Below are 24,958 nucleotides of genomic sequence, written 5' to 3' on the forward strand. Positions count from 1 at the left end.
GCTCACCCAAGGGGCTGACAACCACAAGCATTTCATTAAGGATGCCTTCTCCTACAAGGGGGGAAAGGTTATTTGTTGTTGGTATTTTTATTATGATTTTATAGCCCAAAAGTTTGTTGGTCTGTTTTCAGTTTCAATACACTTATGCTTCCTAACGCACTGTATAATTTGCCTATTTACTAGGCTCATTTTTTTCCTGTTCTTCCCTCACTGCAACATTATGGGGTAGGATGCTATTTTATTCACTGTTGTTTCCAAATCATCTGGAAAAGTGCCTGGCACATAGTAGGTATTAATAAATACTGTTCGATTGAAGCACATTTTAAAGGTTTAATTTTTGAAGAGAAACCATAGCAGATGCAAAAGTATATCTCATTTCTCTTCTTTTTTCTTTTTCTTCCCCTTTTCCTGTTCACTCTGGTGGATTTTTCACTAGATGAGAACACCAAGCCAAAAGTCAGGATTAAATCATTCCCAAGAAGGCATGAATTTTTAAAACATCCAAGTTCTCCTGACACAAAGATGCTTTTAGTCTCACAAGGAGACTTGGCTCTATACCCTTACCCTGGGGTGAGATCTGCTCGCTGCACAGGAGGGTGTCTCCACCAGTCATGAAGGACTATCCTCAGTCACCTAGGACCACAAGGGACCAAGAGAGAATGGAGCTTGACATAAAATTCCAACTCATGAAGTGTGGGGACTAGATGATAATTTAAGTCCAAACCTCCCATTTTTCAGAAGGGAAAACTGAGGGTCCAGAAGCAAAGTGGTTGTTCCAGCGTACAGAATAATTAGAAGAGAAGAGAAGAGAAGGCAGGAAGAGAAGGCAGATTCCTTTCCCTCCTCCCTCCCTCCCTCTCTCCCTCCTTCTCTCTCCCTTCCTCTCTTCTTTCCTCTTCCCCTTCCTTCTTTCTCTGTCTGTCCGGAGTTTTTCAGGGTCTGTGCATGCTCACGGGTACATGGGTACATGCGTGTGCGTGTGTGCACACATGCGTGTGTATACTCTTTGCAACAGGATGGTCTAGGATGAACCATAGTTAGCAACCCATATGTAATTTTGACTCAGGAATGTTGATGGTTTGATTTCACCAATTTCCTAGTCCTTCCCAACAACCTAGATGCCAAATCTCCCATGAACAATGCAAGAATCCTAGAGACATTCTGAGCTGAAAGTACCTGAGAAATCATCTAACCTAACCTTTATTTTACAGATTATAAACAACAGGCTGAGTGAAAGAAAAGTGAGCTCCCCAGGTCACAAAGCCAGTTAACAGTCAAGCTGAGGTAGCTGGGACCCTCAGTACCAGAACATATTCAGGTTACTTCTCAGATTTGTGAGTGGCTCTGATGGTTTCATCAAGCTGGCTGGAAAACCCAATCTAAGCAAGCAGGTCTCAAATCAAGGATGATGACTTTTCCATTGAGTGAATGAATACAATTCTAATGTGAAAATCCATCCAAAATAGAATCCTTATGGGATATACACACATAGATACACACAGATATGTGTGTATGTGATTATTGCATACATCATATACAAAGGGTGCTTCTTTTTTTAAATACTTGATATGAGGCATGTAATAAATTCACAGTGCTAGCAAGGACATCAAAAACATACTGCTAGTGGAAGCATATCTTGACACAACATTTCTGAAAAGTGAACCATCAATTTCTGTACAAACTAAAATATATGCATGCTTTGATTCAGCAATTACTCTTCCAGGAACCTAGAACCATCTAGAGAAATAAAATTGCACAGATGTGTGGATGAGGGTGTTTATTAAAACATTGTTTACAGTGCAAAAAGAAAATAATCAGGTGGTCCATCATTAGGGCTGTATCCAAATGAACTGCAATACAACAATTTGTAGAATTCTGTGTAACTCTAATAAAATGAATTATTACAGAGCTGAAGGGATGTCCATCATTTATTTGTTAGTGAGAAAACCAAATTCCAGTGCAATGTCATGGACACACGTATTTGTACAAAGACCACCTCCTCTACAACATATATATGTACACATCCATGTTTGTAGCAATGGGGCATGAAGGAAAGATATGGAAGTCTATGAACATTGAGCATCCCAGGGACAAGGCAGTGAGAACGGGGAAGACATGATTGATATTTCCTTTATACATCTTTAAATGTTTATACTGAATGTAATATACATAAAACCTTGGTTTGCGAGCATAATTCATTCCAGAAACACACTTGTAATCCAAAGCATTTGTATATCAAAGCAAATTTCAAGAACCGTTGGTTCAGTTGTGATCATGTGACATTCAGCCTCACATACGACTCATATTGCAAGGCATCATTCGTTTATCAAGTTAAAATTTCTTAGAAATATTTGCTTGCCTTGCGGAACACTCGCAGAACAGGTTACTTGCAATCCAAGGTTTTATTTCTATTACTTTGAAAAAAAATTGAGGTAACACCAAAAATTTCTAAAAATACAGATTGGACGCACAAATAGTCCTCTGAATCCTGTTTCAGCCTCCCTTTCCCCCAGTAGACCTACGGCAGCAGAAACATTCTGAGAATTATTCAGTGCAACAAAGAGAAGCTCAAGGCTGTCTCTCTATGCCTCTGGCTGCCATGACCATCCTCGAGCTAACTACTTCTCCTGCCAAACTGTCTTGCTCGTAATGCAGGAAGTCACCTGCCAGGGACAGACAGGAAGTGACATGTTGAGCAGATACGGGAAGTAAGATGTGAACACAGCACCTGCAACAGCCCCTCCTTTAGCACGGGAGGGGAGCTCCACCTCCTTCAAGGAGACAGTGGCTCGAGATGCCTTCCTGTACGCTGTCCCACAGAGGAACTCTTAGCTCTAGATAAACCAGGCAGGAACCATTTGTCATAAAACCGAGAAGCAGACAGAAGCTAACTTCGGCAGGCAGGCCTTCTGGGGCACCTGAATCAGTTACTTGGAAAGTTGGCCTCGTACCAGGCTCTTCTTTGTCCAGTTCTAACTGCAGGCTGAATGAAAATGACAGAAGCACGAAGGCAGAGGTCCTGGCTGTGACAGTGTGACCCGTAGGCTTCAACAATGAGAAAACTGCCTTACCTGAAGCACTCACTGCGCGAATCCTCCTGGGCTAGTGCTCTGAAGAGAACTGTCCTCACTAACCCCCAAACTCCAAGAGTTGTGCACATTCACACAAAACTTTCTTTCCGTGGGGACAGCCCAGGCCTCTGATCCACCACAGTTCGGGAACCAGTAAGAAGAAAGGAGGAGAGACTGACTTACCAAGCCAACTTCTGTTTAAGTACACAGACACAAACACTGGGGGAACCGTGAAGAAATCTACCACAGAGTTCACTTCCAGCCAGAACCACAGCTTATCGTTGGCTGCAATAAACTGGGGAAAGAGAAAAGGAGACAAAAAAATGAGAAGCATGATGCTGGCATTCTAACTATGTTCTTTTGCCAAAGGCTATGTTTTGGGTTTTCATGGGGGCCTGGAGGGAGATGTTATGTCCTTCTCATATCTATACCAATCACAGGCTGTTTCTGTCTTAGAATTTGGATATACAGCTTTTTCTGGAGAGTGACTGTAGACTATGTTAACCTTGGAGAAATACCCGGCAATCTATTTTCCTATGGTTTTCAATAGTGTCATCGGAAAGCTTGAGTGGTCTCATCTTCGTTAGACTCCAACGTAAATATAACTGTAAATAAGGCATATACGTATGCATCCACTCACACATGCACGTGTGCACACACATGCACACACAATCTCTGTGATACACACTCTATGCAGCCACCCCCGCCCCCGCCATCGCCGTAAACAGGCTCCAGTATAAATGCCCAAGTCCCAAATTCGGCCAATCTACCCCCTTGATTCAGTCCTCACACCTGTTCTCTTAGGATTCAGTTAAGCGAACCCTGATAAACATAATTTTAAGAGAAGTTTTTTTGTTCCTATTTAAGGCAACAATGCATTCGTATTTAGAGAGATGAGAAACAGTAGGCCAGCAAAGGCAAAATAGTTATTTCAATCCCTGTTTCTCCTCCTTGGAACAAGATTTTAACATGCACTTCAGAAAATGCTGAGTTGAGGAAAGGTCTCCGTCAGAGACTGAAAAATCACAGCGCAGGTCTGTTGTCTCCCCTGGAAACACTGGGCTTCATCTCTGCGAGAACAGATGCTGGTGAAGGATGGTCCCTGGGTCCAAGATGCCCCATTATGATACCGGGTGGCACTGATCACACTTACCCTCAAGCCAAAGTAGAGAAGGAAGAACACGTTGAAAGCCATGTCGATCTGTAATGTGAAATCTTTGTAGAAATTCTGGCAGGATTCTATTGGGCTATTAGACAGGAAGAAGAAAAAGCAAGAGGTAAATGAAAAGCATCATCAAGTCTTCCACAACACTGTGTAGCAGTGGTGCTCGGGGTAGAGGACAAAATGAATATTCGTTAACTAAAACATTTGGTCTTTCTACCCTCTGTGATAATCAAGCAAGCATTGCCAAGGGGTCTTTTCATTCAACCATTCAGTCTTTTGTTCTTTTGTTTTTGCAATTATATATATATATATATATATTACTTTTTACCATCATTCAACAGGTGAGCTAAGAATCTAAAAAGGATCATGCAGACACCTTGGAGGAAGGACAAGCAAGAGAGACCATCAAATTCCTTAATTTCATATTAACCCTTAAAGAACTGACTTCTTTCTTTAAGAGGACACGTACCAAAGCTAAAAATAGTCCCTCACACCCTCAAGCACACTGGAAGTGGAGCCCATTTTCAGTGAAACACAGTGGCTATGTCTTAGACCTCTTTAATGCCATCAGTTGATTAATAATAAAGGACCCAGGAGCATCTCAGGAAAACTGTGGAGGAGAGGATCCTGGCTGATGTTCTGGCTAGACTAAGTATGGACTTTAAGTGCAGCACTCGGATCTGGAGAAAGAAGCATTGCCTAACCGGTAAAGTTCAAGACCCTTAAACCAAAATGTTGAAGCAGTACTCTAAGGGTTAATTTCTTTTCTTTTCTTTTTTCTTTTTTTTTTTTTTTTTGGCATGCAAGTTAATTGGCTTTGTGTGTGTCAAGCAGCCAATGCGAACCCCCAGCACACTCTACTTTGTTCAAGAGTACACAGTTTAAAACGGTACTACTATACAAACTGGTACATGGCTTCCATGTGCTTTCCCGCATCAAACTGATCAGAGGATCAGTGTGTGAAAAGTCCCAAGTTTGGGGCTGAGTGGGAAGCAGGAAAGCCTCATAAGTATCTCAAAGCTGTAAATGAAAATTCATAGTATACTCTTATCAGTAAGCAAATGGTAACACTCAGGCCAGGAATATAAAGAAAGTGAGGGGAGGGAAAGGGGAGGAAGGATGGGGAGAAGCAAAATACCTTCCCTGGATGGGAAGCAACATGGACCTCCGGGCCAGGAGAGGGCCCCCTTGAGAAGTGCAGGATGTCGGATTTCTGAGTACCACCATTTTGGAAATCACTGTAGGCAATACCAGTTAGTATAGTTGTACTTCTGCAAGGGCAATGCTTGGTTGTTCAACAGGCATTATGGGAATGCACAGTGGGTCAGTCTATGGGACTATCCAATCATATTACATGCACTGGATTTATCCATTCTTCATCTCTATTACAAGTCAAACATGCCCTTGGTCATCTCCCAAATCACAAATAGGCGGAAAAACCTCCAGACAAGCATTAAGAGTTATCTACACTTGCATTTACCAACTACGCAGACTGAACAAAGAGCAAACACTGAAAAACAGTTCTTTTACAAAGGAAATGACAACTCCTAGGTTTTCACTAAGGTGGGGAAATGGGAGGGGAGACAGCATGGAGTTTGCTTAGTCCAATGCTGAAAGGAGGCAGAAGCACAAAAAGCCAAACCATTGCTATTTGCCTCCTCCCTTACACAGGTATTAATTTAAATGAAAAAAAAAAATCCAGGCCTAGAGTTAGTAAGTGACATTTCTGCAATTCCCAAGCCATGACGGTGTTTTGTTTCATTTCAAAAACAAGACCCATAAGGTTCAAAGGTGTCAGAGTTCTTAGCTACTCTAGTTGCAGTGAAAAGAAGTACATGAACTAGGTTGACCAGAAATCCACTTTAGATTGCAAGGGATAAAGAGACAATGCATCTCTGTGCTACATAAGCCACTGGTATGATATGCTACTGAAGAATGAATGAGGTGTGTGTGTGTGTGTGTGTGTATATATAAGAGAGTGAGCAAGAGAATGAGGGTGGGCAGCTCCACTTGTAAATACTGCACTTCAGCTTTTACTTGTACCAGTAGTGACTTAGCTGTGGAAATTCATATTCATCAAGATTAATGGGACAAAGGGACAGAGAGAAACTCTTTGCTCCCAAGTCTATCATGGAAAACCCACTATCACTTCACCAAGACCAAACAATAACCTTACAATTGCCTACACAATAGTTTTTGGTGGCTTATTTGGGGCTCCTGTGAATTTTCTAGCTCCTGTTAATGCCATGGCCTTTGTGGTTAATTTGGTAGTAACCTTAAATTGTATCTAATAGGGAAAACATTTGCTAGGCTGTGGAAGAGAATGGGAGTGGGGGGAAAGATGTTAGCTCAATGCCATTGAGGATATTTTGGCTCAGTATAAATAGAAGCAGAACTATAAGGAATCAGACTAGACTGTAGCAACTTCTTTCCTTTGATCCTTTCCTTCCTTGTCATTTCTGTTGTCCCCTCCTATATTGTCCATACCCAATGGCAACAATGAGAGGGCTTGATGCTAAAGGACACAGTGTTGAAAAATATACCTCAACAGCATCCCTAATTTGCAGAAGACAATGTTGAAACCATATTAAACCTTTTCTTTTGTACTTCTTTCAAACATTCAGACCTGATTTAATCGTTGCTTCACCTTGTTCCTTGAGTCCTAGACTTTGAGCTGCAGTAAGAAAAGGAGCAAATTATGCAGCTTTTTCTCTGGCTGGAACTCACCAATGATATGAGCATATCCTGCTAAGATGAAAGAGAAGCAAAAACTCTGGGATAAAAGACGGCCAGCCTCTGGGACCCCTGTAGGACCAGAGTGATCAGAAAGTCTGTTTTCTATCACTTTTAGCTCTTTCCTACTTACATGAGAGCCCAAGGAGAAATGTCCTGCCTAGTTTTCTCAAGTGGCAGTAGAACCCTTTATCAGGATCCCCTCTGAGTTAAATCCTCCGAGTGCCTGCAGTCCACAAACTCCAACAATCAGAGACCACAGAGTGGAGATTCTAAAGCCCCATCATTTCATTCCCCAAATGGAAACAACCCATGGAGAAGTTCATTGATCTTATAAAAAGAAAATACATAATTCAACAATAAAAGGGTTGGCCATATCAACGAGGATTTATTTTCCTCCCAAAGAGATTTTTATCTAAATGATTAATGCTCATTGTAGGATAGAAAATGAAACACAAACTCTTCTTCCTTCCTATGTAAAATAAGAGAGTTCCTTGTCTAGACACACAGAAGTTTCAAGAGCTAGAAAACAAATCGCTTTGTTTTTAACACAAAAGAAACTCTGAATTACACACTTAAATTTGTATTGGCATTCTGATGAGGCATGACCATATCAGAATAGGTTTTATGTGGATATATGTTGCCAATAGAAAAAACAAAGTGGAGTTTTAAGAACTTAAATAAGTATACTGGTTCTGATCGTGGTAGTAGAAAATGGACTTTCCCTAAATTATTCCTGGTTAACTAATGACTTATCAATTAGATGATACAAGGTAGTTGGTAAGCTGATGGACTCTTCATTTTTAGACTCCCACAGTCCATGGATCAAAGGTGATACTAAAACCTTAGGCAAGCTTAGCATTTTGACCAGGACTCTGTGATTGGGACACCTTCAAAAGAATCTCAATAAAGACCTGCTTCTTTTATTTAAATGTTCAGTGTAGGATAGAGGTCTTATTTCCTCTTGACCATCAAATAAAGATATCTTCAGTATTTAGGTGTCTGTAGAGGAAACTGAGACTCACTCAATGTGGCAAATAGATCTCTTTCTTCATCTATTTAACATTAAAATATCCAATGAAGACCCTTGAGCCAGAAGATCCAATAGTCCTTCCTAAAAACTGACTTACGTACATGTCATTCCAAAGACAAAGTTTTCTGAGCCTCAGTGGCTCAGTTGGTTAAGTGTCTTACTCTTGGTTTCAGCTCAGGTCATGATCTCACAGTTGTGAGATCGAGCCCCACATCAGAGTCTGTGCTGAATGTGGAGCCGCCTTGGGATTCTCTCTCTCTTTCTCTCTCTCTCTCTCTCTCCCTCTGCCCCTCTCCTCTCCTCTCTCTCCAAAACAAAACAAAACAAAACAAAACAAAGAAACAAAGAAAAACACTTGTCTTCCCAAAGCATAGGGCAAACAATAGCTAGCCAGGTTTTCTTTCCAGGAGCAGGGACTCAGGACAAAAAAAAAAATCTCACTTCCAATGCTTATTCCTCTGGAAATCTGCATCATCTCCAAGAGGGTAGTGATTGCCCTCTCTTCTCAGCCTCTCAACTCCCCTGGTGTTTTCTGAAGTCTGTTTTCCTAACCTTGTGAAGGTATTTTTCCAGGACAGTGGTTCTCAAACTTTAGCAGGCACCTAGAAGGCTTATTAAAGCATTGGCAGGCCCTTCCAGAGTTTCTGATTTAGTAGGGCTAGGATGGGGCCCTGGGAATTGGCATTTCTAACGGTTTCCCAGACACTGCTGCTTTTCTGGCGACCACATGTTGAGAGCCACTGTTCCAGAAGAACTTTCTTGCAACTACACACTAATTACAGGTGTCGCTGCTTGAGAAGATTCCCATTCAGACCTGAACAGAGGTGATTAAAGATCTGAGCCCACCCCCGGATAACCAGCTGCATACCACTTAACTAATTGCTGAGATCAAGAGGTTGAACAGATATTTTCAGTTTCAGATGGGAACAAAAATTAAGACAATACAGAGAAGTAATTACAATACCACCATGCGAGCTTTACCAACGACATTCTAATTAACAGAGTGCCTGAGGAGCACATTTTTGTTTAAGATTAAAAGGAAAAATGATAAGGTATATATGGGGAGAGGTTATGGAGACCATCATTTATAAGAGATAACAAAATGTTAAGCAGTTTAGGGACAACAACAACAGCAGCAAATATCTGAGGTGATTTAATAAATAATCACATGAGAGGGAAGGGACTAACTGAGGAACAAAATAGCACTTTGTGAAATAATTTCCAACACTTAAACTCTCCTTGCTTTTGTGGCTAGTCCCTTTTTAAATTGGATGGAGCCTTCTCAATTCCCACCAGGATTATGGACCACCGGAGTGCCCAAAGCACCGAAGACATGAATCAATAGAGTAAGCTTAATGATTCCAGGCTCTTCTCCTAGTCTCACCTCTGCAATGTTGCCAGATTAATTTAATTAAAAGATGTCATTCATCTACCATCATGGCTCCCTCCTGCCTCCCACATCAGCTCTAACCGTGGCTGTGAAGGACCTCTAAAACCCAACCTCACTACATGTCCCATTTTTGACCACATGCTCCAGGCCAAGCCCTTTGCTACCAGGAGCTGGTGCCTTCCTTATTTCATGAGTGTGACCCACACATTCCTAATCCTAAATCTATGCTTTTGTCATGGCCTCTTCAAATTGTTCCTCCCTCTTTGTGTTCAAACATTTTGCAGCCTTCAAAACCAACAGAAAGGTGCAGCTCAGTGAATTACTCATGCCCTAGCTGATGTCTCCCATGTGTCAATTCCTATAGCGTTAGGAGTGAGGATTCTAAACCATCTCGTAATGTTGATTTTCATCCAGTCCAATAGAATCATATCTGTCAATTGTATAACATTTTCACATACTATTGTATTTGGTTCTTACAACTTGGCAAAATAAAGTAGATATTTTGTTATAAACCCCATTTTGCAGGCTTCTGAGAAGTAGAGTCTCAGAAACCTACCCAAGATCATGTAGGTAAGTGGAAGAGTTGGGACAGAGACCCAATATCCCTTCTGCCATACCACTTACTGTTCCAGAAGAACTGCAACATCCTTGGAGAGGTAAAAGAAACATAAGAGGTAGCCTCTGATATCCACAGACCCTGGCATGGAGCTTATGTAAAAACGAGGAGGGCTGACTGATTTACAGAGGAGGTAAAACTGCCCTAGAAAATATAATGTGTTTGTCAAATGGTTTGGGAAAATCCAAAGGAAGTTGATCTGTCCAACCTGTATCTAACCCTGCTCTGTAAAGATGGTCATAGGGGACATTACTAATCCCCAGAAGTGCTTCCTGGGCCCCTGAGGGGGCTAGTGGCATCAGGAAGCCTGACCCCATCTGCTGAGGATAAGTTCCACTGCTTCTTGAGAAATAACTCCTAGGTATCCATCTGCTTAAAGATGGATGACCTTCAAGATAACCCAATTTTTTTCTCACCCTCTATTATTCTAGAAGAACAAGAATGGATATACTAATGGAATAATGTTTAGATACTTTGAACACTTCTAATTATGGACCAGACTGTAAATTTTGCATCTCATTTCATTCCATTGAAATAAAGAAAAAATATAAGTTCATACAGTCGCAGATACTATGGAGTCTATTTGCAATCAAGAGGTAGGCAATCTAAGTGATTTGAGGTTTTCCTAGCAATGTCTGGATATACTGGATAAGCAAAGTACCTCAGTTTTCCTGCCAACAAAATAGGAATAAATTTTTTAAATGTTTATTTATTTTTGAGAGAGATAAAGAGACAGAGTGCAAGCAGGAGAGGGGCAGAGTGAGAGGGAGACACAGAATCTGAAGCAGGCTCCAGGTTCTGAGCTGTCAGCACAGAGCCCGACATAGGACTCGAACTCACAGTCTGCAAGATCATGACCTGAGCTGAAGTCGGACCCTTAATTGACTAAGCCACCCAGGTGCCCCCAAAATGGGAATAAAAGCACCTAGCTAATCAGAATATGAGACCAAAAAATTTTAAAAGGGAATGCAAGTCTTTTCAATATACTCCAAATTAGAAATCAATATTATTATTCATACAATTTTAGGTCTCAGAAAAATACGTTGCAAGTTAATGATAAAAGTGGATTTAGTGCAAATGACATGACAGTAATTAATCATTGAGAAAATAATATTCTTCACATAGAACATTGTCTTCTAACCTGCACAGCACCCCAGGTCTTGAATGGATCCAAGCTGCAAGCTTTCTATCCTTTAGCTATCATTAGTGCTCCCATTATAATTACCTTGTCAGAGTTATGTACTTAAGAGCTTATCTTTCTAATGTTGGTGCTTTTAGTGTTTACACTGAATGGAGCATATATTCAATAACTTGTGTAGGCTTTATTACTTTTATCAAACAGAACCCAACTTCTTCTGTTGACCATCATTTTTACTTTATCCCAGAACATCTGAGTAGCTATCTTCTAAGACATTATTGTTGATGGGGGCAGTTTGTGTTCAGTCATTAATCAATACTAACAACAATGGCATCAAAAGGAGCCTTTTCTAAATCTTCAGACACTTGTTTTAGACCTTGCAATGGTTCTAATGCAAATAGCAAACATTTTTTGTTACTTGATCCCAAGCCAGTTGGTTAAATGGCCTTGTTGGGAAATCTTCAGTTACGTGTTTGTATCAACAGGCCTATTAATCTTTCTGACAGCATCAGGGTTCCAATTATGCCTCTGCTCAATTGATGAGATGCGATCCAATAGCCACAAACACATGCCTCATTAGGGTCATGCTGAAATGAACTGGAAAAAATGGAGAGGTGATATATAAACCCTTACTACTCTGGAATCCTATGTGCTCTGTCTCCTTGAGCTTTGACTGTTATGGAGAATCCTGGAACAATGATAGCCATAGACTTCAGAGCAGTTGTATGGCTCAGGGTATCTACCTGAATAATTGGTCCTAATAATTAAGCATTCTCAAGAGACAAAAATATGACATAGATGGCTGACGAAGAGAACAAAATACATCAGTTCCTTACACACTGGATTTCTCAATGAAACACACAGATAATTTGTTTTCATAAAACTCACATGGTGAAATCTTTGTCACTTTTTTATGGAGTTCTTCTGAATTTTCTCACGAGATTTCAATATGCTATCCAAACTTAGGGTCTCCTCATCTTCATTCCATATCTGTTTATCCACTTATGTACCCACATAAGTAAGTCGAAAGCAAAATGTGGGCATTACAAGTTGACCTCAAGCACAAATAGCAGTGAGGTAGTTTTTGGAATTTGATGAAAAAGTTACAATCCCAGCTCTATCACTTATTAGCTACACAGTCATGGACAAATAATTTCACCTCCATGCCTTGGTTTTCTCATCTGTAAACTGGAGATAAGGATACAGACCTCACAGGCTGTTGCGAGCATAAAGTCAGATGAGTAAAGACTAAGCACTGAAAAGGTGATAGTTATTTTTAAAACTAAGGTAATAACAGTAGTGATAATAATTACTGTTTGTAGAAAAATGCCAAAAAAAGGGCAATCATCCAAATGAACAAAAACCTGATAGAATCGATTATTTCACACTTAATTTTCTATTTGTACCGGCTTTATTGCCTCTTTATCGGGTGTTGCAATATAATTCAAATGCCCAATAGGTTGTGCAGTGAGCTAACATCTGGTGTGATTCTATATATTAGAGCATTGCATTTGGGTAATATTAAAGAAGAAACACCAGGGAAATTATATTTCCATGAAGGCAGCCACACAGTCTCATAAATACTAAATAATTAACCAAGATTTCCTGACAGAGAGAGCCATGAGTCACTTTAATGAGTGGCCACAGGAGGCTGTGTATTCTTTTCCTGGGTCTTTAGCAGAAGAGAGAGTTTCATTTGCCTAGTTGGCTTAGTATGGATCTGGAGGAGAGGCAGGGGGACGAACCAGTCATATGTCTTCTAAATATCTCTTCCAACTCTACATCCGTAAGATCACTGTTGGACTCTTGGAATGAGGTCCAAGACAACCTACCCACTAATGCTTGTTTTCTCCAATTTGTCCACAGACTACAATTATTTCAATCACTGTTGTTACCAGAGTGGAATTAGTGTTCATATTTGCCAGCAACTTTTATGTAATAAATCAGAGTTAAGCTACTACGTGAAACAGAGTCTCGCCAAGTGAGTGCTGCTTTGGTTTTCACTGAACTGTCTGAGGACTCATGACAGATTAATTCTTACTCTTATTCCTCTACCTCCACTGACTACAGCCATCTCTCACTGAGTAAACTCCTATTTATCTAGTAGAGGGACAGGATGAAGTAGATAATTCAAATACACACACACACACACACACACACACACACAAATACTATAAAACAGACTGAGAGTTCTTCAAGGGCTGGGTCAATGAGCATGTACAGTCATTGAGTGGTACATGTCAGAGGGTACACATACACATGTGCACACACACCCACAGCCTTCCAGCACAAGTGTATTCTCTCTACCCAACCCCAACCGCACTCTGAGACCATCCACAAAACAGGATGGCCTGGGTGAGATGAGTAGAAATGGGGAGAAGAGGGAAGCGAGAATAAGTTCCAGGTCTGAAAGGAGAGCAGGGAATCCAGACACAATGCCTGGCATGGAGGGGCGGGGCAGGGGTGTGGGGGACACAGTAGCTCTGACCCCTGGAGCCAAACTACTCTCATGCCTACAAAAACTTAGACCTGAAGAAGCCAGAAATGAGGATTCATCCTAACACTCCTGGATATTAAGTGTTGCCACACCACACATGTGCTGAGAGGCCCATAGACAATCATCTCCTAGCAGTAATAATCACTAGTCAGCTCCTAGACACTGGGGGGGGCAACTGCCTGGTGTCACCATTTCTGGAGGAGAGAGCAACCATAAGGAAGCAGCCTGGGGGCACAGTTTCTAGGTGCTTTGGCCTCAAGGCTTCCCAAATAAACTATGAAGTTCTCATAATTGCATAGAGAATGGGAGGGGCTCCAAAGGTTGAGCGGGTGGGTTGGGGTTTCCATAGTTTAACAGTCTTTCAAATTACCATGGGACCTCTTTGAACTGTTACTGGGTGCAGACTTTAAAATTCTCCTGTTTGGGCCTTCTCCTGCTATTTGTCTTGGATTCTTCTGGGCATTCCCTGATCATCCTACTAGTCTCCTACTTAGTATGCTAAGGATACTAAGATGCTAAGGAGCTACCTCCCTATGCTCCCATCTCTGTCCGCTTCCCTGGCTTTCACGTAATCCTGACACACCAAAACAGCCTGACCTTGGCAATGCCTCCTTGCTATTGGTCTGCCTGCAAGGATTTCGAGTGGGAAAGCCAAAACTACCAAATCTACTCAGCCAGGCCCAGTCTGCTCTGGGTCGCAGACTGGCAGCCTAATCAAGTGAGGGTAATGAGGATGCATGAGACAGATCCTTTCCCTGTTCTCTTCACTGAACTCCGATTTCCTGCCAGCAGCCTAAGAGACTTAGATCTGCTACGGTTTCAATCCTGCTATCTGCCAGCCACATCCGATCCAAGCACAATGGCATATATCTCCTCGGTGGTCTCATCCAAAGAGCTACAATGACAAAGACTGCCAGTGCTGAAAACCTGCCTGGTACCAATACGGGGAGGCTCAAGAGCATGAGGGAAAAATTCAGTAGGTAAAGAAACAGTTGTTGCATTTGTCTGCTTTGCTTCACTTTGAAGAATAGAAAACACTGTCACATAACATACATACTCACCGCCGAGACACCGGCATTTGTTAAAAGCTACACGTGAATTTATATGTGATGCTAAAGGATAATTATGATAGTTTTGTTTCTGACATCCTGAGGTGGGTTTTTTTGTTGAGAAATTTTTTTTTAAGAAGACAGAGAGAGACCTGGTACAAGTCCTTCTGACATCTGGCGTAGAAAACAACTGCACCTTTATATTACACAAGAAAATAAAATAGCTGTGTCTTAGCTCTGTCTTTGGCTGACAGCTGAGTCGTGGAAGTTTTGTAAGTATTCCTATTTAGGAGTTTTGTTGAGAGCCCAGCAGCCTCACAGCCAAAACGGAGAGTCTGAGATGTTGCTGATTAGAAGTCATGAGTCTGCTGAGTCCAAAGCAGGAATCACTCCTTAGGAATGCCATAAAGTGACCTGGGCAGTGAGGACCAACATCACTATGGAAAATCAGATGTGACAAGTTACCTTTAGAGACAAATTGTCATCATTAACAGGGAAAACGGTAATGGCTTGTTAAATCCTATGGTTATGCAATCATATATTCAAGTATACACTCTCAATTTCCTCTTTACTTCATGAAAATAACCTCTTACCTCGAGGAACATTTATTTTCCTTCACTCTTCCTTTCCCATTTGCTTCTGGTTAGCGGGGCAAATCATTTATTATCAAAATTGTCCTGCTCATACCTCAGAAACAATAGCTCTTTCCACCATATTAATGGTGTCTACCTGACTCCTGGATCCATATTCAGAAAGTAATGACGTGAGTTGTATGCTCACTGGAGTAACAGCTCCTCTTTCCTTGCTACCTTCCGCATGTCCCCCTTTTTAATTCTGTGGCCATATCTTTGATTTTCTCCAGAGTCATTTTCCCCCTCACTGTAAAAGGGGGATGCCCCTAGGAAGCTTATTTCTTATGATTCTCTCTTGTCTTCATGAATGGAATCCATTTATCCCCCCTCTGTGTTGGGTTTCAGAAATCCTTTCATTTTATGTGGAAGCGCTGTGTTTTTATGAGAAAGAGAAGTGGGTTCCTTTACTGAAGAACCCCAAGGAGGAAAATCAGTTGTTTCCCTTACCAAACCCCCAGATGAAGACAAACTCTGGTAGAGTGAGAGCATGTCAACATGCTGGTCAGGATCACCTGCTCTGCACTGGTCTACACTAAAATTCCATCTAAGCTCCTTTCAAAAGAGGAAACACTTCCATGTAAAGAGCCTTTTTACTGGTTACCAAAAGAAGATGCTATAAAATTCTAAGCAGAGTCTATTTCTACAGGGTGAGCAGGATATATTTAACAGAATGGGGGGAAAAGAAGTATGGAAAGAACTTCAATCTACTAAATTCCCCAGATATGAGGAAATCAGGATTCATGAGAAAAAATAAAACACAGGATATGAAGCTTTCAGTTTTGTGTCATTATGACTGCTTAGTGTGGAGTTTCAGTCTAAGAGGCTCTGGAAAGCTGATTCTACCAAGAATTCTTGGAACTCTAGGAACTCTTATTCCTGCCCTAGGATTATCAGAGTTTGGTAACACCAACCTGTCATCATTCTCTATTTACAGCCAAGGTATGTCTAAAATGCAAAGCATCTACTGTTTATGTGAAATAACAAAAAAAAATCCAGCTCAAAAAAAGACCCTAACAATTATTTTTTTTGTAAAAGTTTATTCTGAAAATAAAAGCATGAAAAAAGGAGAAAAAAAGACATGTTAAAAAAAGAAAAGCAGTTTTAAAAGGAGTCGTTAGACACCCTAAGGCAAAAATATATTTCAATGAGTGAAAAACGATCACAGTTACTCATCAGTAATACTGAATGCAATGCCAACATGTTTCGATAAATATGGTATTCCTTCATAGTACTACCATTTTACTCTTTTAAAGTTGAATTAGTGGTACTCCTGTTTACACGATAAACTAAGACAAAGGCCGATGACTGTATTTCCCAGGCCATTTAGCCTAAGAAGTTTTTTTTGTTTTTTTTTTTTAAGTATATACAGTCAGACATTTATTAACCTTATTAGCTCTAAACAAAACCAAACTAGGTCACAGTGTTCAGAAAGATGTGATAAGATAATGTAATAACTGGTCATTTGGAGCACATCCATGCAGATCTGGGAATTTGGAGGACTGATCATCAGGTAAGTGGTTATTTGGAAAACTGACCCTTGTTTCTAAATTCCTTGTTGTTACCCTTTGCTCAGCATACATCTAAATAGATTAATTTCTCTCTTTCGCAACATTTTAGTCTTGAGATTTTAAGGGACAGAATGGCCTTCGTGGTATCACAGCAAACTGGAGATCCACAAAGGTGTCCAAAGGGAACCCTACATCCCAGTGCTTCAGTGTATTGGAATGCTCGCCGCTTCAATTCCATGCATGCACCCAGTGCTCACTACATTCAGGTCCGGGCCTTGGGGGAAAGCTCGCGGCATGCATGCACAGTGCGGGAAAAGGATCTGGTTAACCTGGAGGCGACAACCGAAAGGGTGAAGTTGCATCATGCAATGAAAACCACAGCTTGGCCTTAGCTGCCATGCAGAAAAGACCTACATCAAAGAGTCTGCAGTGCGGCTCCTGGGTAAGAGTCGATATGAGAGAGGTGAGTTACTTCAGCAATGAAAGACACGGGCAGAAAAATGTTCAAACCACTCTAAACAGAACACTGTACAGAGCACTGGCATTACACGTGAGAAGAGGCAGCGTTGGGGACGGGGAGGGGAGAGACAGAGGAGGGAAGGTGAGGACAGAACCTCTGACAGTCACTCTGATGAGATGGTTTCCCCGGCCATCCTTTCGAATGCATGTCTTATTATAATGTATGTTGCTTCAACAAATAACCTCATTAGAGTCTTTAACATCAACCATAATTTTTAAGATGTTTTGAAAATTCAGGAAAAGCAAGGCATCAGTTACATAAAGATACACACCATGATTTCCTGTGGTTACAATTCATTATACAAGCAGAGCTGAGCTGGTCAGATAAATAAAAGACAGTTAAGTGCCAACATCCTTAACCTGTGGGTTACAGAACTCATGGTGACTCCCGAGGTATAACATGGCAGTGAAGCAACCCAATAGTCATGAAAGCTTGGGGCAGCACAAAGTAGGTAACTCAATGCAACTATAGCCCCAGGAAGCCACTTATGACCCTTTTTCAAACCCACTCCCAAGGGAAGCCATGTTTTCTTCATCTCAGCATGCATGGCAGGTTAGAAGTGAGTTCATCAACATATACCTTGACCATTTCATAAAACCTTAGTTACAGGTGAGACTCCCCAAAGGTGTTTTAATCAAAATCAAGTGATCAGAAAAAAAAAAAAATTAAAGTTCTTCCTAAAGGAATAAAAATAGTACTGATTCAGTAGGATCCCACCAAGCACCCCTCTGATGTCAAATCCACACAGGATATCTGAGAACTGCCTGCTTAACATCTGCTTTCTTTTCTCCTCCCCCTTTGCCTCTTGTGATCTCTGACACAGTGAACGCAACGCAAAGGATAGTATGGTCTAAAGGATGCTGTGGTCTAGGTCTAACTCCCTCCAATTTCTCCTTCCTGGTTCTGATTGGAGAAAAGCAGGCACCTCTTGACATGCGCTCCTGGAGTTCAGCCTCCTCCTACCCTGTGGGTGTGATCACGGCCCTGATGGGGGACACACTCCACAGGAAGGGGCAGGGTGCTATCTCAGCCTCACATGCTCCCTGAGAGCTGACCATCCACCAACACTACAGGATGCAGGTAGAAAAGAAACCCAGGGCTGCTTCCCACACCAGCTTCCGCACCTCAAAATGCAGCTGTTTCCACTTGGTCGCAACTCATTCCTTTCTCATGGATTAAAAACCTAAAGGCTTAATTTAAATGACATGTTTTCAAAAAGATTATAGTTTGCAATGAAAATATAATAGTCTGTACATTCATTCAACAAATTTCTCCAAGGTTCTTTTGAGACAGGCACTATCTAGTTTGGGGAAACATAAAATTCAATCAAACATGGTTCCTCTTCTTGAGTCATTTTCCATTTAGTAGAGGAGTCTACCCATATTTTAATTTCTGGAAGCATATATGTAACAGTGCCTTGCTTCAAAATTCTACTATAGGACCTTAGGCATGTTACTTAATCTTTCTGTACCTCAGTCTCCTCATGTATAAAATGCAAAGAATACCCACCTCCTCAGGTTGTTGAGAGGAATAAATGAGTTAGTAAATGTTAACTGTTTTGTTAGTGACTGGCACATGGAAAATGCTGTGTCATTTTAGCTATTATGGTCATTAGTACTGCAATACACATAAGAAACAAAGGGCTCTGGAGAAGGTGGCCTCCGCCTAACTTCTGAGATAGGTTATGAGTGATGAGTAAAATCCGTCAGGGACAGAGGCAGGATAAGGTACTGAAGCAGAGGGACAAGCATGGACAGAAACTTGGAGGCACAGGAGCACACAGTGCATTCTGGGAATGGAGGGGGGGGCTCTGTATGACTGGAGCCTCAGTAGACTGTAGGATCGGCAAGAAATGGGGCTGGATGGAGATTGTGAGGCATCTGTGTGCCTTGGTAGCATGTCTAGTCTTTATCCTATAGGAAACAGCGAGGTGATAGAAGTTTCAATGCGGGCGAATAAGGCCATTATCTTTTGTAGGACGTTAACAGGTAAGGATATGGAGAAGGAATCAGAAGCAGGAACATGTGGAGGCAAAGAGGATCATCAGTCAAATTAAATTCTAAAGGAAAAAAGTCACCTATACAGATAATAAGATAAAAACTGTTACTGCAGCACTAAGTATCCTAAGATCCTGGGAATTGTCCCTTACCTAACCATGTGGCTATTTTTTTTTTAAGTTTATTTATTTATTTTTGAGGCAGGGGGAGAGGGAGAGGGGCAGAGAGAGGAGAGAGAGAATCCTAAGCAGGCTCTGTGAACGGAGTCTGATGCAGGGCTCAGGCTCACAAACCGTGAGATCATGACCTGAGCTGTGAAATCAACAGTTGGACACTTAACCGTCAGAGCCACCCTGAGACCCCACCATGTGGCTACTTCTAAGACAGCCCTCTCCATCATTACAGTCTTTGTGTCACAGGACATGTGTCTCTTCATCTTTGGAAAGGACCTACCCTATTAAGAAGGCATTCTCTCTGCTTTTTGGAGAGCAGTCTCTAAGTTATAGTTAGAATCTACATGGATTGGATAAATTTCAGTACCTTGAATGGAGGAAGGCCATCTGTACATACTAAATACTTGTCAACGATTATAGACAAATAACATGTGAACATACCTAGGCATGCAGAGGAGTTACAGCTAACACTTTCTCTGCTGATTGTCTAAAGACTTTGATTAACGCTGTCACCAAGCATCATACTCCAATGCCTTTTAAATGTTCTATAAAACCCTATGTGTCATGTGTCTAGGCTTCTATGAGCATGATGAAGTAGTTTTTCTTTAGAGACTTAGATTTCCTCAGATCCCAGAGGGCTGCTGAGAATACAAATTTTGAGGGGGTGCAGCTTTCTTTTGGCTGTAGTCAAGAAGGCAAGAGGGAGAGGGCCATTTGTGAGAATGTGCTCTCCTGCTAAAAGTTATGAAGTGTGGGGTGCCTGGGTGGCTCAGTTGGTTAAGCATCCGACTTCGGCTCAGGTCATGATCTCACGGTCTGTGAGTTCGAGCCCCGCATCGGGCTCTGTGCTGACCGCTCAGACCCTGGAGCCTGTTTTGGATTCTGTGTCTCCCTCTCTCTCTGACCCTCCCCTGTTCATGCTCTGTCTCTCTCTGTCTCAAAAATAAATAAATGTTAAAAAAAATTTAAAAAGTTATTAAGTGTGAGGCTCACTTAGCCCAACTTTCAAGGACAAATGTAGTGGAACTCTGTACCCTCAGCTGATGAGGCAGGAACAGGAGACGTTTGCTTATATACTGCTGTGACCATGTGATCATACTTCTCTGGTGGGTTTTCATTTGTTCTAAGTGCATTCTAGTTTGAAGCTAGGACCAGAGTACACACGCTGACCTGGGTGGGGAGGGGGAATGAACCCTCTGCACTTGGACTTGTGAGAAGAAAACATGATGAGCTGAACTCGTGGCAGAATCCCAGACTAGTACTATCTAAAATGACTGCTGCTGCACAATTAGCAGACACTCAAGGAACCGGTCAGCTCAGCAGGAAGCCATCTTTGTGGGGCAGCCGCTGCCGCAGGGACCGATTTCAAAGAAGAGTGTAACAGGTCTTAACTAAAGCTAAAATAAAAGATTGCACCCAGGCAGCTGTTGCCTCTGAAGAATGGAGGAAGGAGCATGTCTTGTCTGGAAAGAGGGTGAATATTTCTCAGCTACCTAATGCCTCTCCTTTTCTTTCCCAGCTGGGTAAAAAGATGGATGCCAACAAATGCTGTTTTCTCCCTCCTGCTGCCCCAGTAGGTAAAAAAATATACACACAAACAGAATTCCAAAGAGCTGACAATATCATGCAGCAGGGTCTCATCACCTCCCCAGGTTGCTCTGCTGGTACTTATCGGACAGAAACTGACTGGGAATTTGTAAGAGCTCAGAGCATGTGTCCAGTCCCCAACGTCTTTCCCAGTGACTCGGTAAGTACATCTGCTTCACCTGCTCCTTTCAAAGCCTGTGCTCCTGCCAAGAAATGTGCTGATCATGTGCACCTTCATATGTATGCCTCTGTGTGTGATTTCAGATGAGCCTGACAGACTGAGAGTAACTTTTCAGTAGGTAGCAAGTTAACAGTTTGATCAACAGAACTGACCAAGGTTTGAGGATGCTTATGTTTAGAGAGGCTAAAAAAAGAAAACAGGTGATTTAAAACACACACACACATACTGTATTTACAAGTAGTTTACTGAATAACGATTGGTTTTTAGTTGATTTTAAACCTCAATCGAAGTCATTTTGAAATTAATGTCATTTAAAAAATTCATTCAATGGCACCTTATAAAAATCTGTATATGTTACAATTTGTTTACTTCTCTTTTAAAAATTTAGTTTTTTCACAAGGGAGTTTCTTTTTTTTTAATATGAAATCTATTGTCAAATTTATTTCCATACAACACCCAGTGCTCATCCCAACAGGTGCCCTCCTCAATGCCCATCACCCACTTTCCCCTCCCCCCACCCCCATCAACCCTCAGTTTGTTCTCAGTTTTTAAGAGTCTCTTATGTTTTGGCTCTCTCCCTCTCTAACTTTTTTTTTCTTCTCCTCCCTCATGGTCTTCTGTTAAGTTTCTCAGGATCCACATAAGAGTGAAAACATATGGTATCTGTCTTTTTCTGTATGACTTATTTCACTTAGCATAACACTCTCCAGTTCCATCCACGTTGCTACAAAGGACCATATTTCATTCTTTCTCATTGCCAAGTAGTATTCCATTGTGTATATAAACCACAATGTCTTTATCCATTCATCAGTTGATGGACATTTAGGCTTTTTCCATAATTTGGCTATTGTTGAAAGTGCTGCTATAAACATTGGGGTACAAGTGCCCCTATGCACCAGGATTCCTGTACCCTTACAAGGGAGTTTCTATGTGCTGATGGAAGATCTCTATCTTCTGATTGGGAAGGAACAAAACATAAATCCACATGTGATAAAATGTCCTCAAGTGATACAGAAAAAAAAGTGCTTCTAAAACCTGGGGGAAAAAAATCAAAAAAGTTCCACACCCGAGTACAGTGTTGTGGCGACATCAGTTTCCTGGTTTTCGACCAACACGACCTGCGGCTATGTAACATACAACACTATAGTTGGAGGAAGGGTGCATAGAAACTGTAACATTTCTGCAACTTCTTGAGAATCTTAAATTATTTAAAAATAAAGCTATAATAACAACATAATAAATTACTTTGCCTGCATGGTTTTACTTTAACCAGGTATCAGGTTAGTATTCTATTCAGTGGCAATTAAGAGCCTCAAATATATCAAATATATATGTGTGTGTGTGTGTGTGTGTGTGTGAGTATATATATATGCCAGTATATATATATATATATATATATACACATACATATATATATATCAGTATATATATGTATATATATATACAGTATATATATGTATATATATATACAGTATATATATGTATATATATATACTGATTTCTTTAAAAAGTGTTTATTTGGCACCTGTTATGTGAGTAGTACTGCGTTCAATCCAAAAAGATACAAAAGAGGTTTAAGATAGACTGGAAATACCAATCGATATTAACTATCTTGCTCCCTTCTCAGAGGAACGCTAATTGAGACAGAGATGCTGTTTATTTACTTTGCAAATTATCATAGACAATCTCTCAAGACAGAACGAACTGTCAATAAATATAGGTCATTAATGTGATAAGGAAACTCCTAGAATTAACCCACAGCAATCTCCTCAGGTAAACAGATATCAGGTGACAAGCTGTGTTGAATAATGCTACTGATGTTATAATGACCTCCCCATGTAGCATAAAGCTGGTCCTAGACTAAGCTGTTCTTTATCTTGTGTTTTTCCCTCTCCTTATCTTCCCAGAGCTCAATGCTTGCCTTAGTAAGGAGCCAGTATCTGATACCTGCTTAGTTAAGGTACAAGGGAATGATAAAAATTAATTAGATTTTTAAAAACAACCAAATAGGCTTCAAGAATGGATTTATAATTGTAAATTTTCATATAAATTTTAAGTGAGAAAGAGAGGTATTTGGAGTACAGGGGTCTTTGTAGCACCTCAAAATCACCCAAGGGTAGCAACCCATCCACTCCACCTACTAAAATAATGCTTGTTCAGGGCAATTCTATGGGAAATAAAGTCAATACCAAGATGAGGCAGTAAAGAAGGATCCTTAGAATGCCAAAGACTTTACAAGGAACATGTCCACTGCTTTATCTTTCTGAGAAGCTTCCTCTACTAGGAACAAAAGAAATTGGAGACATGTGCAAAGAATAAAATCTCCTGGAACTGAAGCCTCACAAATGAATATCCAGGAAGAGCCACTTCAATCCTTCCTGAAATAGAAGATGTGGCACTGCTGTTAACTCAACACTGTCATTACCTGCAGGTGGTTTGGGGTTGTAAGGATTCTGGAACCTCCACCTTTCTCTAGCTGTTTAAAGGATAAACAAGCAGATCAGCTCACACTGGAAAAAAATAAGTTATTCAAACCTCTTTCCCAAAGAGCTGGGAAAATCCTACTCTGAAGAAGGATCCTATCCTGACTGCAATATTTTTTTTAGGTATTTCTTAACCAGAGGAAGACAAAGACTCACAGAAATACATGGCATCCATAAGAATGAACACCAGCAAAGGAAGAACGGGCTGCTGAACTCACTCTTATGTTTCACACCCATGCTATTCCTTCAAAAACTTACTCATCTACCTTTGAACACCCAGCTCAGTGGCTACCTCCTCCAGGAAGACTTCCCTGATCCTCCCCTCACCTAGGGGTACCTGAGCCCTTTTCTGGGTTTTCCCTTTCTTTATGAGTGCTTCTGTTGTGGCACTTAGCATTCATGCAGTGGTCATTTATCTGTTTGCTAGTCGCCCTCCCTTCCCTGCTAGACTTTGAGCTCCCTAAGGGGATGTACTTTGTTCTTTACATCTGTCTCCACTAGTACTGTGCCTGTGCAAGAGGTCTTCAACAAATGTTTTGGGAAGAGGAGAGAAATAAATGGATGGAGGGAGGAAATGGAAGAATCTAGGGAAAACTGATTACAATCCAACAGCATCAAGATGAGGGGCCAACCCTACGAGAGAAATACCATCTTCTGACATAACTTTAAATGATCCCAGGGTCCTTTACAGATTGAGAACTTAAATCATTATGACAATTACATCTGCTATGATAATACTACAATCTCTAAAGGATGCAGTGTCTTCAGTGGATGGATTTATGGACTCCTCTTGTGTCCCAGGAGAGTTACAGGTGATCTCATCTAGATGGAATTCTCACCTGCGAGAAACTTCTAAGCCTTAAATGGGGGTCTCAGAGATAGCAAGTGTCACATTTGGTGAAGCCACCTGACCTCTACCCATGAAAAGCCAAAGCCCTCAGAGGGTTATGGGAGAAGTTGAATCCTATAATAGGGGGATCTCCACCCGGGCATTTGATTCCTCTGTGTCATTAGACATCACAAAACTAAATGTGTAAAGCCAAATTAAAACTCATTTCTTTTAAAGTAATGGATGTGTCATTTTTTTCTTTATGTGAGGGTTATCTTCTACCACTGGGAGGCCAGGATGGAAATAATACATACAGATGACTGGAGTCACAATTCATTCTTCTCTCTTCTCTTCAA

The 24,958-nt window shown here is 41.1% G+C and overlaps 1 protein-coding gene across 34 annotated transcripts in view; it reads right to left on the reverse strand.

Moving 5' to 3' along the window:
* KCNMA1 (potassium calcium-activated channel subfamily M alpha 1) overlaps positions 1 to 24,958 on the reverse strand; it is a 733,580-nt gene that overhangs the window by 296,669 nt on the left and 411,953 nt on the right. For all 34 annotated transcript variants that reach the window (XM_043596657.1, XM_043596656.1, XM_043596650.1 and 31 more), the window contains exons 4-5: positions 4,225 to 4,318; positions 3,255 to 3,366 (exon numbers count right to left, since the gene is read on the reverse strand). In XM_043596657.1, coding sequence (XP_043452592.1) covers positions 3,255 to 3,366; positions 4,225 to 4,318 — 206 coding nt within the window. The remainder of the gene's footprint in view (positions 1 to 3,254; positions 3,367 to 4,224; positions 4,319 to 24,958) is intronic.

Source organism: Prionailurus bengalensis, chromosome D2, assembly GCF_016509475.1.
Source record: "Prionailurus bengalensis isolate Pbe53 chromosome D2, Fcat_Pben_1.1_paternal_pri, whole genome shotgun sequence".
Taxonomy (NCBI): domain Eukaryota; kingdom Metazoa; phylum Chordata; class Mammalia; order Carnivora; family Felidae; genus Prionailurus; species Prionailurus bengalensis.